Source organism: Plectropomus leopardus, chromosome 5, assembly GCF_008729295.1.
Source record: "Plectropomus leopardus isolate mb chromosome 5, YSFRI_Pleo_2.0, whole genome shotgun sequence".
Taxonomy (NCBI): Eukaryota; Metazoa; Chordata; class Actinopteri; order Perciformes; family Serranidae; genus Plectropomus; species Plectropomus leopardus.
Genome location: NC_056467.1, coordinates 18,792,939 through 18,807,571, shown reverse-complemented (window position 1 = coordinate 18,807,571; position 14,633 = coordinate 18,792,939). Strand labels below are relative to the sequence as shown.

The 14,633-nt window shown below is 41.9% G+C and overlaps 1 protein-coding gene across 1 annotated transcript; it reads left to right on the top strand.

Moving 5' to 3' along the window:
- Positions 1 to 216: 216 nt before the first annotated feature.
- egln2 (egl-9 family hypoxia-inducible factor 2) lies at positions 217 to 14,397 on the top strand. Its single transcript, XM_042486255.1, has 6 exons — positions 217 to 549; positions 1,095 to 2,518; positions 10,937 to 11,056; positions 11,239 to 11,375; positions 12,755 to 12,822; positions 12,942 to 14,397. The coding sequence occupies exons 2-6, from the start codon at positions 1,325 to 1,327 to the stop codon at positions 12,992 to 12,994; spliced, it is 1,572 nt and encodes a 523-aa protein (XP_042342189.1). The 5' UTR covers positions 217 to 549; positions 1,095 to 1,324; the 3' UTR covers positions 12,995 to 14,397.
- The last annotated feature ends 236 nt before the right edge of the window (positions 14,398 to 14,633 follow it).

The following is a 14,633-nucleotide window of genomic DNA, read 5'->3' as shown; positions in this document are numbered from 1 at the left end:
TTTTTTAAAAAAATTAAAAACAAAAGGTAGAGTGCTTCACAAATACCATTGTTGTGCAACTGCAGAACCGATAACCTTGTATCGCAACACTTAAAAAAGTATTATCTGTTGTGGTGTGGGGTGGTTTCTGACAGTGCAGTTGAAGGTCGGTCGTAGTAGCATGTGGTCACATGGCCTGAGTGCATGTAAATGACAGGAGGGAGGAGAGAGAGAGAGAGGGAGAGGACTGTGGGAGGAGGAGGAGGAGCGGGGGGGGGTGGAGGAGACAGGCAGAAAGTGGGGGCATACGCTGACACAACAGGCAGCACTTTTAGTGGGTGATTGAGGGTAAACTGCCTCGTGTCACACGTGCGTCCCCCTCCGTCCCTCGCTTGAGTTTAATGTGCCAGACCGGCGTTGGGTTCCCTCGCCCCCCTGGATTTTATTTATAACCGACAAGAAAATTGGATGGGACGCACAAACGGGCAAGACAATCCCGGAAATAACATGCGTACTCTCAGCCTGTCACGTACGCTCACTGTGGATTTGCATTGCTGTAGGCTGCCGTAGGTAAGCAGTGGAGTCCTGTCGTTAAAATGAACATGCTTTTTTTTATGACATTACAACTGCTAGTTTACACTGAAATGTGTTCGCTCATTTTTAAAAGAGCGACCTGGCTGCTAAGTTGGTGATCTATAGGTGAAAAAGGACAAAATAATATGAATGGGTGTTTCACGCAGCCGTATTTAAAATCTACCTATAAAAGGCTAGCTTTTAAAGCAGATATTTTGTTTTCGGTGAGCAGTTGATATTTTTAGTCTAATTTCAATTTAACTGACTTGTCAGTCAAAGTGAGTTTTTGCATTTATCCTTCTTTTATTGATCAAATAGCTGCAATTAATAGCCTTGACAAGCATGTATTTAATTCTGTTATTTTCTTCTGTGTTTTCTTGACCTACTTTAAATGTTTTTTTTTTTCCAAGTGGGTCTATATAAATAGTCCCGTTGCACATTATAAATACTATAGGCTTGATTTATTTACTTCAGCTCACTGTGACAAGTGATCTGCTCTGTGCTATTAATAGGCCTAAAGTGTATCATTTCACTCTCCACAGATATCCGCACAGCCGCAAAATGTTTATAAGGCGGATACAAACAAACACGCAGATTGAGAGCAGTAAATGAGAGTAACTGGTCAAATCTAAGCGAGCAGAAAAAGACTTGGACATGAAACTTCTTGTGTCCGTGCCGGCAAAGATCCTCTCCATCAGAGAAAGCAGCGGCTCAGCGAGAAAATGAAGCGAGGACGTGAGCTACGTGCGCATCCAGCAGATGACGAGATGAAATGGAGAGCTTGGGACACACGGACCTTTTAAACCCAAGCTCTTCCGTCGCAGTTTCAGCCTCGGAGCAGAGTGTGTTTGGAGCGGCGGAGATTCAGCACACGTACCGAGCGGACATGGGGCTGAACGGCTTCTGCACGGCGCCGGTCGGGAGTCCGACGGCCGCGGAGTTACTCGCGGGTCTGGCCTCTCAGACCGACTCCCCTGCAATCACTACCCCGACGAAGCTGTCCAAAACCGGCGTGCCGCTCTACAACGGCGGGGTGGTGTCTCCATCCGCCACCGTGGAGGGGAGCCACGCAGGCGTTGTGGCTCACACGCCAAACGGTTACCCGGCACAAATGAAGGGGGCGGCAGGCGGCCCTATGTACCCCCTCACCAGCAGAGCCTGTCTGCCGGAGAACGGGGACCGGACAGCTCATGAGAAGTGCCCTTTATTGATGAGGAGGATCAATGGTGACCTGAAAGCCAGACAGGTGCAACAACAGAAACGGAGAGGCGGGGAGAACCGGGACATTGGGTCAGGAGCTCTTAATGGTCTCACAGTGGGGCTAGGAGGTACTGTGGACCTGCTTTTTGCATCTGGAGACTCTGACTGTAAGCGGAGAAGGCTTGCGGATGGAAGTGTTGCTCTCAAATCTTCAGACGCCTCCAGAGTGGCCCGAGCAGTCGCCCCACTCACCAGCCAAATGACTATCAATCACGTGCACTGTGTCACCCCCCAGTCTCCCTTCACTCCTCATACGAACCAGCACATCAGACTTAATGTGGCCTCCTCAGGCCCGCCAGCTGCACCCAGCCAGACTTCCCCCGTTGAGGCCAACTGCATCCCAACCCCACCGCCTCCTGCAGGGGCTGGCTGGTCCGCAGAGCACATAGCCCAGCAGTTCATCGTCCCCTGCATGAAATATTACGGCATCTGTGTGAAGGACAACTTCCTGGGTCCTCAGCTGGGCGGCAGGGTCCTGGAGGAGGTGGAGGTCCTAAACCGCAGCGGGAAGTTCCGGGGCGGGCAGCTGGTGAGCCAGAAGAGCATCCCTTCTCGGAGCATCCGGGGCGACCAGATCGCCTGGGTGGAGGGACAAGAGCCCGGGTGCCAAAGCATCGGGGCGCTGATGGCTTACATCGATGAAGCTGTCATGTACAGCGCTGCCAATGGACAGCTGGGGGACTGTGTCATCAATGGACGCACCAAGGTGAGAGGAGGTGGGGTTACGGGAAGTCAGGGTGGGGTGTTTCTTTAACAGAGACAGGCTAAAAAGAAGTCAGTCGGTCTGATGACATCATTACTTTTCCAGTAAGTGGTTAGTTGTATCATGTCTGCTCTAACTCTGACATGCAGGGCAGGGAAACACACACACACACTCACACCACTGCGGAACGGCGAGCTGGGAGTCAGGTAGGATGTCAGGATAAGCCTCGCTGTGTTTCTGGCACATATAAGTTAGTTATGTGAGGGCTGCGGGCCGAGCCTCCCCCACCCAAAGTTGGCCTTGTGCCTGTGTTTAGGCCTGCCTAGGTTTGCCCCTGTCCCTGCCTTCATACCGGTTGTACCCAGAAGTAAAAACTCTCTGTATCTCCTCTGCCATCACTGTATCTCTGCCTTTGAAGACAACTTTCTATCACCACTTCCACCCATGCCAACATGGCGCTGAGGTTGTAGGAGAGTTTTTTTGTTTGTTCCTTTAATATTTTCTCCTTACACTGCATGCCTCAGGGCCTTTTTTCCATTGATATTTTTTTAAATGCCACAGCATACCACTTAATGACTAAAGAGCCTGTAACAATTTTCATTCCTCTCAGTCATAGTCCACAGACGGCCTGTCAGGCAGTCATTTTCTCTGTCCAGCACACAGCCGTGGACATTGTGTGCATGAAAGGAACCTCCCTCCCCCTCCTCCATGTCATGATGCAGTCCTGGGTTATCTGACCCAGGTTAAGTCAGCGACCCGCTCTGACTGTAGTCTGCTTTATTCACCATCCTGGATCTGTTTGTACTCTCTGCAGTCCAGCGTTGCCCCTTTTTTCCCCTGAAACAGAAAAAACAGTGCAATAGAGATCGCCTGTCTTTTGGTGTCAGCAGCTCCATATTCTGTTTGATTGTGTTATTTGAGGATCTTGTGTCATGGTGTGTTTCCCTATCAGCTGCGAGTTAACCATTACATGCCCAGTCTAGACTGTTACTCAACATGTTCTCAAGATTTTTCCCTGCGGTGAAGATTTGTAAGAGATTTAAACAGTAGAGATTGGTGTGGTTTGAAATGTCTGTCAGTATCAGGTCTGAATCAAAGTTAACTAGGCTTAGTCTAAAGTGCAAATTTCCAAATGAGAGACCAAAAAGAGAGGTTGAAGTTTTAGTTTTGAATACTTTCAGAGGACATAATTTGGGCTTTTTTACACAGGTTAAACTGTGTCAAACTGGTTTTGTTTCAAGTAGAAAACAAATCTAAGAGGGCCTGTAATAAATACCATGTCTGATTTGATCTGAAATGACACATTATTGCTCCCTTTTGGAAAAATAGGTAAAAGTTGCTACCCGCAAACCGACAACCTCAAGTTATTGTTTGTAGTCTTTGCTTATTGAACAGAGTTGTTATCAAGACTGTTTGGTAAATGTCTAGAAATAGATATACAGCATTTTTGCAACAAACTAGCAATAATTCAGATCACGACAAGGCAGTTTTATTTGTATAGCACATTTCATACAGCAGGGCAATTCAAAGTGCTTTACACAGCAATAAATTATAAAAAAAAATATGAAAGAATAGAGACTTAGAATAAAAGAGTGAAAAGAAAAGATATAAAGGATACAATTAATTATTTAATGATTAACAATTCAACAAAAATAATCTCCTATCTGCTATTGCCTCTCATCTCCTCAATCATTTATCTGTAAAATATTTTACCCTCTCTCCCTAATGTATAGGCCCCACAACCTCGTTCACTCCATATGTGCAACATGACACATAGCACGTTGCCCTCTGTGCTGGCCATGTCATTTACATGAGTTCGAGGTCAAGTTTAAACAGCATTTGGTCGGGCCTCACATCAGCACCTTATGCTCTCTGAAACGTGGGCAGCCGAGCTGTTTTTTTAGGTGAAAGCCATGCTTAGTCCATGATAAAATGACAGTAAAACAGGAGAGTTGAGTGACTACAATAGAGAAGGTGATCACACGTCTCACTTGTCAAGATTGAACAAACCTTCAGTTTAGAGTGCAAAATACATCTATGTACTGCTGAGTTGCACTCTGATGTGCACGAATGCTGTCTCACAAATCAAATCAACAATGCATCGAAGCTGAGGCTGAAGAGGAGGCTCTGTTTAGTTTAAAAAGGTTAGACACTTGAGCATTGCAACTTGCTTGAAGTTAAGTTTATCATCTACTTTAGAGAAGTGAATATAAAACATATTGCTAGACATGTTTCTTTTACTGTTTCACTCGGATTGGCACTTGTATGAGGCTTGAAACCGTTAAAGAAGTGGAAAAGGATTTCAGAACAAGAGTTTATTCTGGGGGTGCCAGATTTGCATTGATGGGTGCCAGCTTTCAATCATTTAATAAATCAATGCCGTTGTTTTTATTGTTAACAAAATTGGATGGTTCCAGTAGTACATACAGAAATTCACAGACAAGCAGAGGCATCAAAACTATATACATAAGTATAAAAACAATAAATAGGTATAAAAATTGGTAATTAAAGAGAGCAAGGATATAACGCACATATACAGGATCTTCTCCTTAGTTGTTATTGGGCATACCTTATATCCTGGTTATTTGCAGTTTAGTTTCTTAATGGCTCTTGGGTTAAAGCTTTTCAGGAACTGATAGATTAAATTTTTTTCCGCCTGTTTACAAGTCTTTCTATACCTTCATGGCTTATTAGGATGCAATTTTATGCTATCTGTTGCTCACCAAGTTATTAATTTTGTCGATGACTAATTGTGATTCTCAGGTAAAAATTGCCAAACTCCAGCTGTTTCCCTGCCAGATCTCTCTGTTTACTCTTGCTTCAGTAAAAAAAAAAAAAAACAACTAAATGCTAAACTAAATCCAGTACAAAATGTCCTGACTAGGTGTTTCTGTGGAAAAGTGCAGTGTCGCAATAGATACAATGACGAAGTGTGCAATAGAGAGAGAGAGGCAGTGACGGTAAATGAAGAGTATCAGGGAGGAGTACATCCAGATAGAAGGTCACTGCGTCTTTTTTGTCGTTATATTTTTTTTCTACCCACTCCTTTTTTTAAAAAAAAAACTAGACTTCTTGTCATCTGTTCTGACCTCCTTTTCTTTTCCTCCATCTTTTACTTTACTCTCTCTCTCTCTCCCTTATTTTATCAACCCCCTTGTTCGTCACTTGGACAAAATATTTTCCGGTCGTTACCTTGGTAACAGGCCCATACAGAGTTGAGTTCTGTATTGTGTATGAAGGAGATGTAGACAGAAAGAGAGGGGCTGGCAATGGCCAAAATAATTCCTCAACAGCAGCAGGTAATATCTCAGCACCCTGACTCACGTTAGTCAGCAGGAGCTGCCTGCAACATACAGTCCGAAAGGATCATAGTGTTTACAATGGTAACTCAGTTAAAACAGTCAAAGGTGAAGGCAGTTTGGAAGTCTTGTTTTGTGGGATGAAGACTGAACAACTCAGTGCAAGAAAAGAGACACATGAAGTGGGGGAAGACGGGAAGTGAGAGTGGAAGGAGCAGGGGGATATGGAGTCAGGAGTGGGAGGATAGGGTTGAGCAAGTGAGAAGGGGCAATGCAGCAGATGCTTCGGTATAATGAGAATGTCTGCTGCAGCAGCTTGTCCTCAGATGCCCCTCCAGTAGCTCAGCAGTGCCACCATGCAAGCAGGAGCTTAAAGTCAGACACAAACACACGCAATGCAGGCCTCAATGCACGAATAGAAGGACTGTTAGATACATTTTCCAAATTGGTATTAATATAATATTTGTTTGAATCATCACAGATAACATTTGCCTTTAATATGATACTAATGACATGATTTGTGTTAATTTGGGCGTTCCTTTGGTGCAGTACCAACTTCTTATTTTGAATGCAACTCACTGAAGCAGCATACATGCTGTTCTGAGCTGTTGTCAGCAGTGCATTTGCACGGCACTTTGATACAGTGACATTTAAAAACTAAATCAATTAAGAAAGTAACTGTCAAATTAATCTTTAAAGTTAAAAAAATGTTTGCTGTAGCCCAAAAATGCACTTCACACTTTAGGTTAGAATTAATGTAGGGTGAGGTCACACCCACAGATAAACACACTGTGTTTCTTCATCATAACGTTCAGAGGTGACTCATGCATAATGAGTGCCATCAGGGCCACAGCAGGACTGACTCATAAGGGCTGAGCACATTTTCCCAACTTTTATGTTTTATGCTTTATATAACTTAAGTTTTATGTTCACATAAAAAGAAACCTCCACCATATAAAACTAGATGACAGTTGAATATTCTACTCCCACCGTCCATTCGTCATTAAAAATACAGAGAGCAGCACCTTCTCCAAACATTGTGACTGCCAAGAATTCAGTGTAGAGACAGTGCAAACAATTTAGTAATCACTCTTGTTGGTGCTGTGTAAATGTGACTCAGCATCAACAAGAGGCTGATACTTTGTAACCTCAGCGATGAAACCCTCTTATAGACTGTTTTACTGGAATTGCATCAATAGCTTGAGTCCGTGTTTACTTCCTGTCAGCTGGTGTCATTGACGTACACATTCCAACAGGAAATACAATACAAGAGTGTTTATGTTGTCAAGTTTGAAACGGTCAAGTACACGTACCTTCAGAAGACAAAGATACGTTTTCTCTGGAAGTCGAAACCAGTCCATTGTGTTGTGTTTGTGTTGCAGTAAATCCATAAATCTGTCAGGATTAGATGTTATGTCCTCAGAAACAGTTATCCAGCCTTTAGGAGCAGTAACAAAGAGCAGGATCTAGCTGACCAGTGGGCATGATATGAGCCAGCACAGGTATGACCAGGGAGTGACAAAGCAGTTGACCATAATTCACCCACACTTGAATCTCATTCACTTCTTTCAAATCAAATTTGGCAGCAACTTTAAATAATATCTGATCCTAATTTTTATCATACTCTGTGTCATCCAAGTTGTGAGTAATCAGCTGTGGAAATTGAGCATCATGGTGATACTGCTTGTCAGTTAGAGAATCAAATGGTTTCAACTCTAGAGATGGCAAACACCGGTCGTACTGAAGTGTCCTTAAGCAAGACCCTTGAGCACTCCCAACAGGGACTGGGATGTGTTTTTTGATACACCATAAGGGCTCAGGGTTGTCCCACTGTGAAATTGAGAGGACTTTGAAGACTCTCACTGACTTTTTAAGTCTGCCAGAAACACTTTTTATAATTTGATGAAGAAATTACCATTGTGTCTTATTCTTTGTTCCCTGAAAGCATGCTGATTTGTTTTCATCTAATTTGATTTTTTAAAAAATCACAATATAGCCGTTAGTTAATTAAAAATGAGCAACTCAGTTTGGAGATTAATATAGTAAGGGAAAATGAAAATACAATAGTAGTCGCATGGTATGACGTATACATACGCACATATAATCAACATTAAATATATTTTATTTGTCATTGTCATCAGAAAATTGATTGTTTCTGCTATCACTCACATTAACTCAAAACGGATGGTTTTTGGCGTCATCCGCAATGTTTTCCTAACCATAACCAAATTGTTTTGTTGCCCAAAACTAACCACTAATCCTTTCTCTCCGTCACGTTTGTGCCACTTAATGCCGTGTGTTTTCAAAGTGACATCCACAATCTTTTCCCCTAACCGAAACCAAGTAGTTTTGTTGCCTAAACCTGACCACCAACATCTTAACGACAAAATCCAATGCAAAAGGCTGCTCCTGGTTTCATTTTAGTAACACCCTGTGCTTTCACCCAAACAGCAAAATATGATCAGCAGGGATGAGATCAAGCGGATATATTAGAGGTATAGATATTGGAGATTGGATATTCATATTTACTCTGAATTGAGGTTTATGGAATTGGTATAAAGAGAGAGAGGGAGCTACCAACAAAACTTTGCGCTAGGAAAATTCTACTTAGCATTTTATAATCATTTTAATCCCTTCCACCCCCCTCAAAAACATGCATGTGTTCTTCCCCTTACTTTTTCTCCTTAAAAAGCTTTGCTCGTTGTGTTTGTTCAGGCTTATCAAGCCCCTCACCCGTCTCTCCACCATCACGCCTCTTATCAAAATATGCGTGCAGAGTTGCAGCTTATTTTTATTCTTGTCCAAGACAGCCTGTTCTGCCCGTGTCACTTTGACAGTCCGGGTATCTGCCCAGCGATGCCATTAGGCCGTTAACGGTGGTGTCTGGCAGACAGGTGGTTGGTGCCAATTAGAATTTAACTCTGTGGGCACAGATCTCGGCAGAGATGAAGGAGCAAGGAGAGCAGGAATGACAGATAGGATCGAGACATGCTGTGTCATGCTGTGTGACTGAACATGTGGTGTGCGTGTGTGTGTGTGTGTGTGTGTGTGTGTGTGTGTGTAAGCTACTGACAGGAGACTGAAACCATGCACATGTGTGTAAAACTCGTTTGAATACTGTTTTAATGGGTTTTTAATACCTGGTGTTGGTTTTAAAAAAACTCCTTTTAAATGATATGCCTGTCTTGTGCAAGATTTGAAATCAACATTGTGTATGTTTGTATGTTAGTGTGTGTTTGTGCGTGTGTTGTGTTTATGCTGCAGGCTAGGGCTGAGCTGTCTGGTGTGGCATATTACATGTTAATCACAGTAAATTACAGTTGTTAAGACTGTTAGCAGTTTGATAAAAGTCATTTACTGGGAAATTACTAGAATACAAGCACACCCATAGTAACCCATAATAATCACTATCATCCTCATGTGTGTGAAGAAAACCCATCCAGGTGCACAGTATATATTTTATTAAATTTCATAAGAGATTTCTATGCACATGTGCATTCTGTTTTGCATGCACAAGATAAAAACAAACAAGACACACTTTTAAAAACACTTTTTGCTTTAAAGTGCTTCAAGTGGTCAAAAAGTCCTTTAAATGAGTTGCTGCTTCAATGTGAAAACACAGACACATGCACATGCACACACACACACACACACACACACACACACACACACACACACACACTCACTCAGAAATGAAGATACTAAATGAAAAGCATGTGCCAAAATTAAAAGAATGTCACAGTTTTTTTTCTTAATTATCTGGCATCTGGATTACATTAATGTCTCCAAGGATCATTATACATATACACATTTTTTCTTGTGTGCATTTGATGTTAATTTTGACACAGCAGGTCTGCTTGTCAGTTGGGGCTCCGCAGCAAAAGGGTCTGGAGGTTAATGAGCTCCGACTGCGAGCGTTGGTCAGTAATCAGAGCTGACAATGGCAGCTGAACAGAGTCACACACAACACAACCAAACTCAACTGGCCGTCAATGAGGGAAATGCCAAAAGCGGTGGAAGGGGAGGGAGGAAGGACAGTGTGCTCTCTGCCCAAAGCCCTCCTGCACAAAACACTTTTATTTGAGTTTCACAAACAACACAAGAACAGGAGCGTTTGTCTAAGAAATGTATGTGAGTGTGTTTGATCTCCTCAGGGTTAAGACTCTCACAACGTAGAGTGAGAGCGTAAAGGATAGTGTGAGGCAAGTTAGATCAATACTGCAGCAGTGCAGAACCTGTTAGTCATGAATGATAGTGTCTCAGAACAGAGCTGAAGTGATGCAGTGACTCCTGATATTGTAATGTTTGGACAGTGACAGCATCTTCTTTGTTGTCAGTCTGGGGAGATAAAAGAGACGTTATTACCCTTCACGTTGCCAACTTTCATCACCTAGAATCTCTTCCTGCCAACATAGGTTGATGTCAGTCAGTGAATCAGCTGTAGAGGGTTTCCTGCTGTGTCACAGAGCAAAGCCTGAATGTTTCCTACAGCCACTAGAGACAGTTTGGAAACTATTTACACAGCTCCAGCCTGTAACACGAGCTGATCATACTGACACAGACTCAGCTCAGATTTACCCCCATTGTAGTACATTTACAGTCCTATGGTCCTGGAAGGGCGCCTGGTCTGGAATACACATTGACTGAAGAGCTCTCACGCAGGTCTCGGTTTCCTCAGACTCCCCAGAGAAAGCAGCACTCTCCTGCTTCACAGCCTCCAACACATGGACGTCATGCAGGGGAAATACCAGCGCAAGACCATTGTTTGAACACAGATACTCTATCTGCAGGTCATTTTGTAGCTGAGAACAGCTAATCTCTCCTGACGGTGCCTGTTTTACAAATTGCATCATGGGATATTGTATTAAGTATGCAAATAGTCCACCTGGAAACAGTTTAATATGAAGCAGTGGGCGAGCAAGAGAGAATATAAACCTCGAAGGGACGTTTACTTAAATTTATACATATTGTACCTCCCACACTGCTATGATACAAAGCTGGTTGAAAATCAGCACAGGTGTGGTCATAACTGCATTTTTTATGATACTGCATCCATTCATTTTGTTTATGGTCTAAAGTGGACACAAATGCTCAGGTGACAGTCACATTTCTTCTGTTTCAGGCAATGGTTGCTTGTTACCCAGGGAACGGGGCTGGATATGTCCGCCATGTTGACAACCCTAACGGTGATGGACGCTGCATCACGTGCATCTACTATCTCAACAAGAACTGGGATGTCGAGGTACGTCTGTGAAATCAATATTAGTTTAAATTAGAAAATGATTTTAAAAAAACACATAACATGTCGGAGAGGCTCATCACAAAAATCATGTACTCCCAGTGAAGTCAAAAAACACATGAAGGCTGAAATATCTGAAACTTTTGTAACTGTGTTTTGTGTTTTTTCTGTGTATGTTTTTGTAGAAACAAGGAGGGTTGCTGCAGATTTACCCTGAGGGCAAAAATGTGGTAGCCAACATTGAACCTCTGTTTGACCGGTTGCTCATCTTCTGGTCGGACCGCAGGAACCCACACGAAGTCAAGCCAGCCTACGCCACTCGGTCAGTAACTCTAAGGCCATCGGGGTCTTAAATGCACACAAACTCATATAAAGTTAGGCTATTATTTTATAACGTATGGGAAAAAAGAGGGCACACTGCCAATATGGTCAGTTGTGTGTATCTGGCAGATTTAAGTGACTTCTATAATCTAAATACATTTACATTCTAATCGACATATAATATAAATAAACTGTGAAGGAGTTCATAAATTATTTTACACAGTTTACACTGAAAACACAAGATTTATTTAACATCAGACAAGCCCTGAAAGTTAAATAGTACAAAATATACATGCGCACACACACACACACACACACAGGTCTATTGTTTGAATTTTGTCAGAGATGCTTGTTTTCTAATTAATTCAAAGTAGTTAACATGTGACTTAATTGAATTTGACTAGACAACATTTGACACTCATGTAAGCACTTACTGTTATTTATATCGTAGCGCCAAATAGTGGCGTCCATCACAGGCGCGTGATCCTCTTTTACTCCCGCATTTCCTCCTCTCCTCTCCATCTGACTGCTGGGGGGCGAGGTGGAGCCGGAGGCAGGAAGTATGTGTTTCCTGAGGGGGTCGGTGGGAGGGAGAGGGGAGGAAGGTTCGATTGCAGGACTCGTGCTGGAGAGGCACAGACATGAGAGACAGGAATAAACAACACAGCCCCACCGGAGAGACAAGAAACTGTAAAATTTAACCCTCGGCTGCCCTGGACGTCTGCTGCAGTCTGCTGTTCACTGTAGTAAAAGGCATTTGTTTTGTAACTTTTTGTCTCTCGTTGTGTCAGAAATGAACCCTCGAAGACCAAATATTCCTCCTTAGTAATTTTCTGTGGCAATTTGGTTTTTATCTCAGACAGCTTTTGGAAAAAAAAAACAAAACACTGCTACCCACTGCTAAACGGCGATGTTTCAACAAACGGATATTATATGGACTTTATTTCTTATGTTATAGCCATTTCCTCATCCACACACATTTTAAAGTATGCCTATCTAAAAAAATACTCAGCTGTGATTAGTATTTTTGTTTAGCATGGTTTTTCCTAATAAAAAGTGAAAAAAAAAATTAAAAGAGGCCTAAAACAAATCCACTCTTTCTCTCTCATTGAGAAATTCTAGATCTGGCCTGAACAGCCATTGCATGCAGGAGGTTTTGCTTTCTGCTTTCTGCAGCAATTGTTGCCAACACCTTTTGCTAGATTTAGCCACTTTTCAAACCCTCTTAGCGCATCAAGATGGCAAGCAATAGTAGCAACATCGAGGAGATTTAGTTAGTTTTTCCACCAGAGCTGTACTGTACCTGAGCTGTACTCACAAAAGAGATGAGCTCTTGTCATAGTGTTAATAAGATTTTCTTGTCCTTCTCGTGTTTTACAGCTATGCCATCACAGTCTGGTACTTTGATGCCAAAGAGAGAGCTGAAGCTAAAGAGAAGTACAGATTGGGTAAGCTTCTTTACAGTCATAGCTCAATGTCAGCATGCACTGTATCACCTGTGGTTATATTTAATGCAACTTAATATTGTAAGTGACTAACATGCTCTTTCTCTCTTTCGCTTGTGCAGCAACAGGACAGAAAGGTGTTCAAGTGCCTGTCACCCAAAACAGCAGGACATAAATCTCATCCAATCACTGGAGAGCACTCTGAAAGTATTATGTGCCTTCCTGAACTGCTGATGGACGTCGCGATGAAAAAGGGAGACATTGCTAAAGTGTTGGTCATCAATGCAGCTCCATGCCAGTGTTACAGTGTCAGCTGTCACTTTCATGTCATGGGCTGTGATGTAATGTGTCACTGCCACATGATCGGGCTGCTGATCGAAGATGTGGCACATATAGAGCACAACAGACTGATTTGTGTGGCAAAGGTGAGATCAAAGCTACGCGTCGGGGCAAAAACAAAAAAGACTGAAATAACTTCGACATCTCACTAAATCATGTATGAAGAAGACAACCTGAAAAAAGGAAAAACCTCCGTAATTTTGTTTTGTTGCAGTTTTGCCTGTTTGATTAGAAGTGATGTTGTGATGTATTGAGAAATTATTGATTTACTCTGATCTGGTGTCATTTTTCATTCAAACACAAAGAGCATAAATTATGAATCTGTGTGCAGACGGTGAGGAAAGAGGGGAGCAAGAAGGAAAAGAAATCAGTGGTGTTGTCCCAGGAGTTCCTTGTTCCCCCTTGTCCGTGACTTGGTCCCCTTGTCTCATTATGTAGGCAAATGCATTGTCCATGAAAAAAATAGAGGCACAGAGAAGAGAAAACAGTGGAAAGTTGCCCTTTGGTGCTCAGTCTAGACTCAAGCACTAATCCTAAACAATACAGGGACAGACTTAAACCTTGCATGAGGACAACTCAGTAGTTTTATCCTATATAGCACACTAAATAGAGTTTAAGAAGAATTTCTGGACTTAATTACAGTATCAGAACAATTTTCTATTACTCTATTATACTTTGTGGCAACAGCCACAAAATCGCTGAATAATAATCCAGCATGGACGTTTCTTTTTTTGTTTTGTTTTTGTTGTTCGCAATGTGTGATGCTGATTTTCAAGACTGCACAAAGAGTACACAAAGGTTTTCTACGTCACTGACGTGCAGTGCTCTCTGTATGACACGGCTCACACCTTGAGGGGAGACAACCCAGGACTGTTCATTTTTGGGGTTCTTTTTCTGCCATAACATGTCTTCTTCAAGAAATCATCTAAAATAAGTTCAGATTTCTGCTCTGGAAATGTATGCAAAAAGTATGATTTTGATTTGATTTTTTGATTAGGTAATGCATAATTAATGATAATAATAATAATAATTTGCATAATACAACAGAACAATTCTGAAAACTTAACCATAAAAAATAACCATATTGATGTAAATTATCAATACCTTTATCTTCACCTTTGTGTTTTCTTTTTTTCTGTAAAAATGTGTGGAATTTTACAATAATCTAAATGCAATTTTTTCATACTTTGAGCCAGAAATCTCCACTTCACATACACACTTACTTGCAAACTTTTCAATTTTTTTCCCCTTTCTATTGCCAGTTCTTTTCTTTTGTTTACAAAGGGGTTTATTTATATATAATTCTTAGCCTCATGTATAGAACATTTAATTCCCAAAACTTGAAGCGAATCATTTTTTTTTTTTTTATGGGTGTTGTCAGTATTTTATTTTACAGAGCGCAGATATCCAAAATTTCCTGTGTAAAAACCTTTCACACAAATGTGTCAACAAAAATGAATGCTTTATCCAATCTT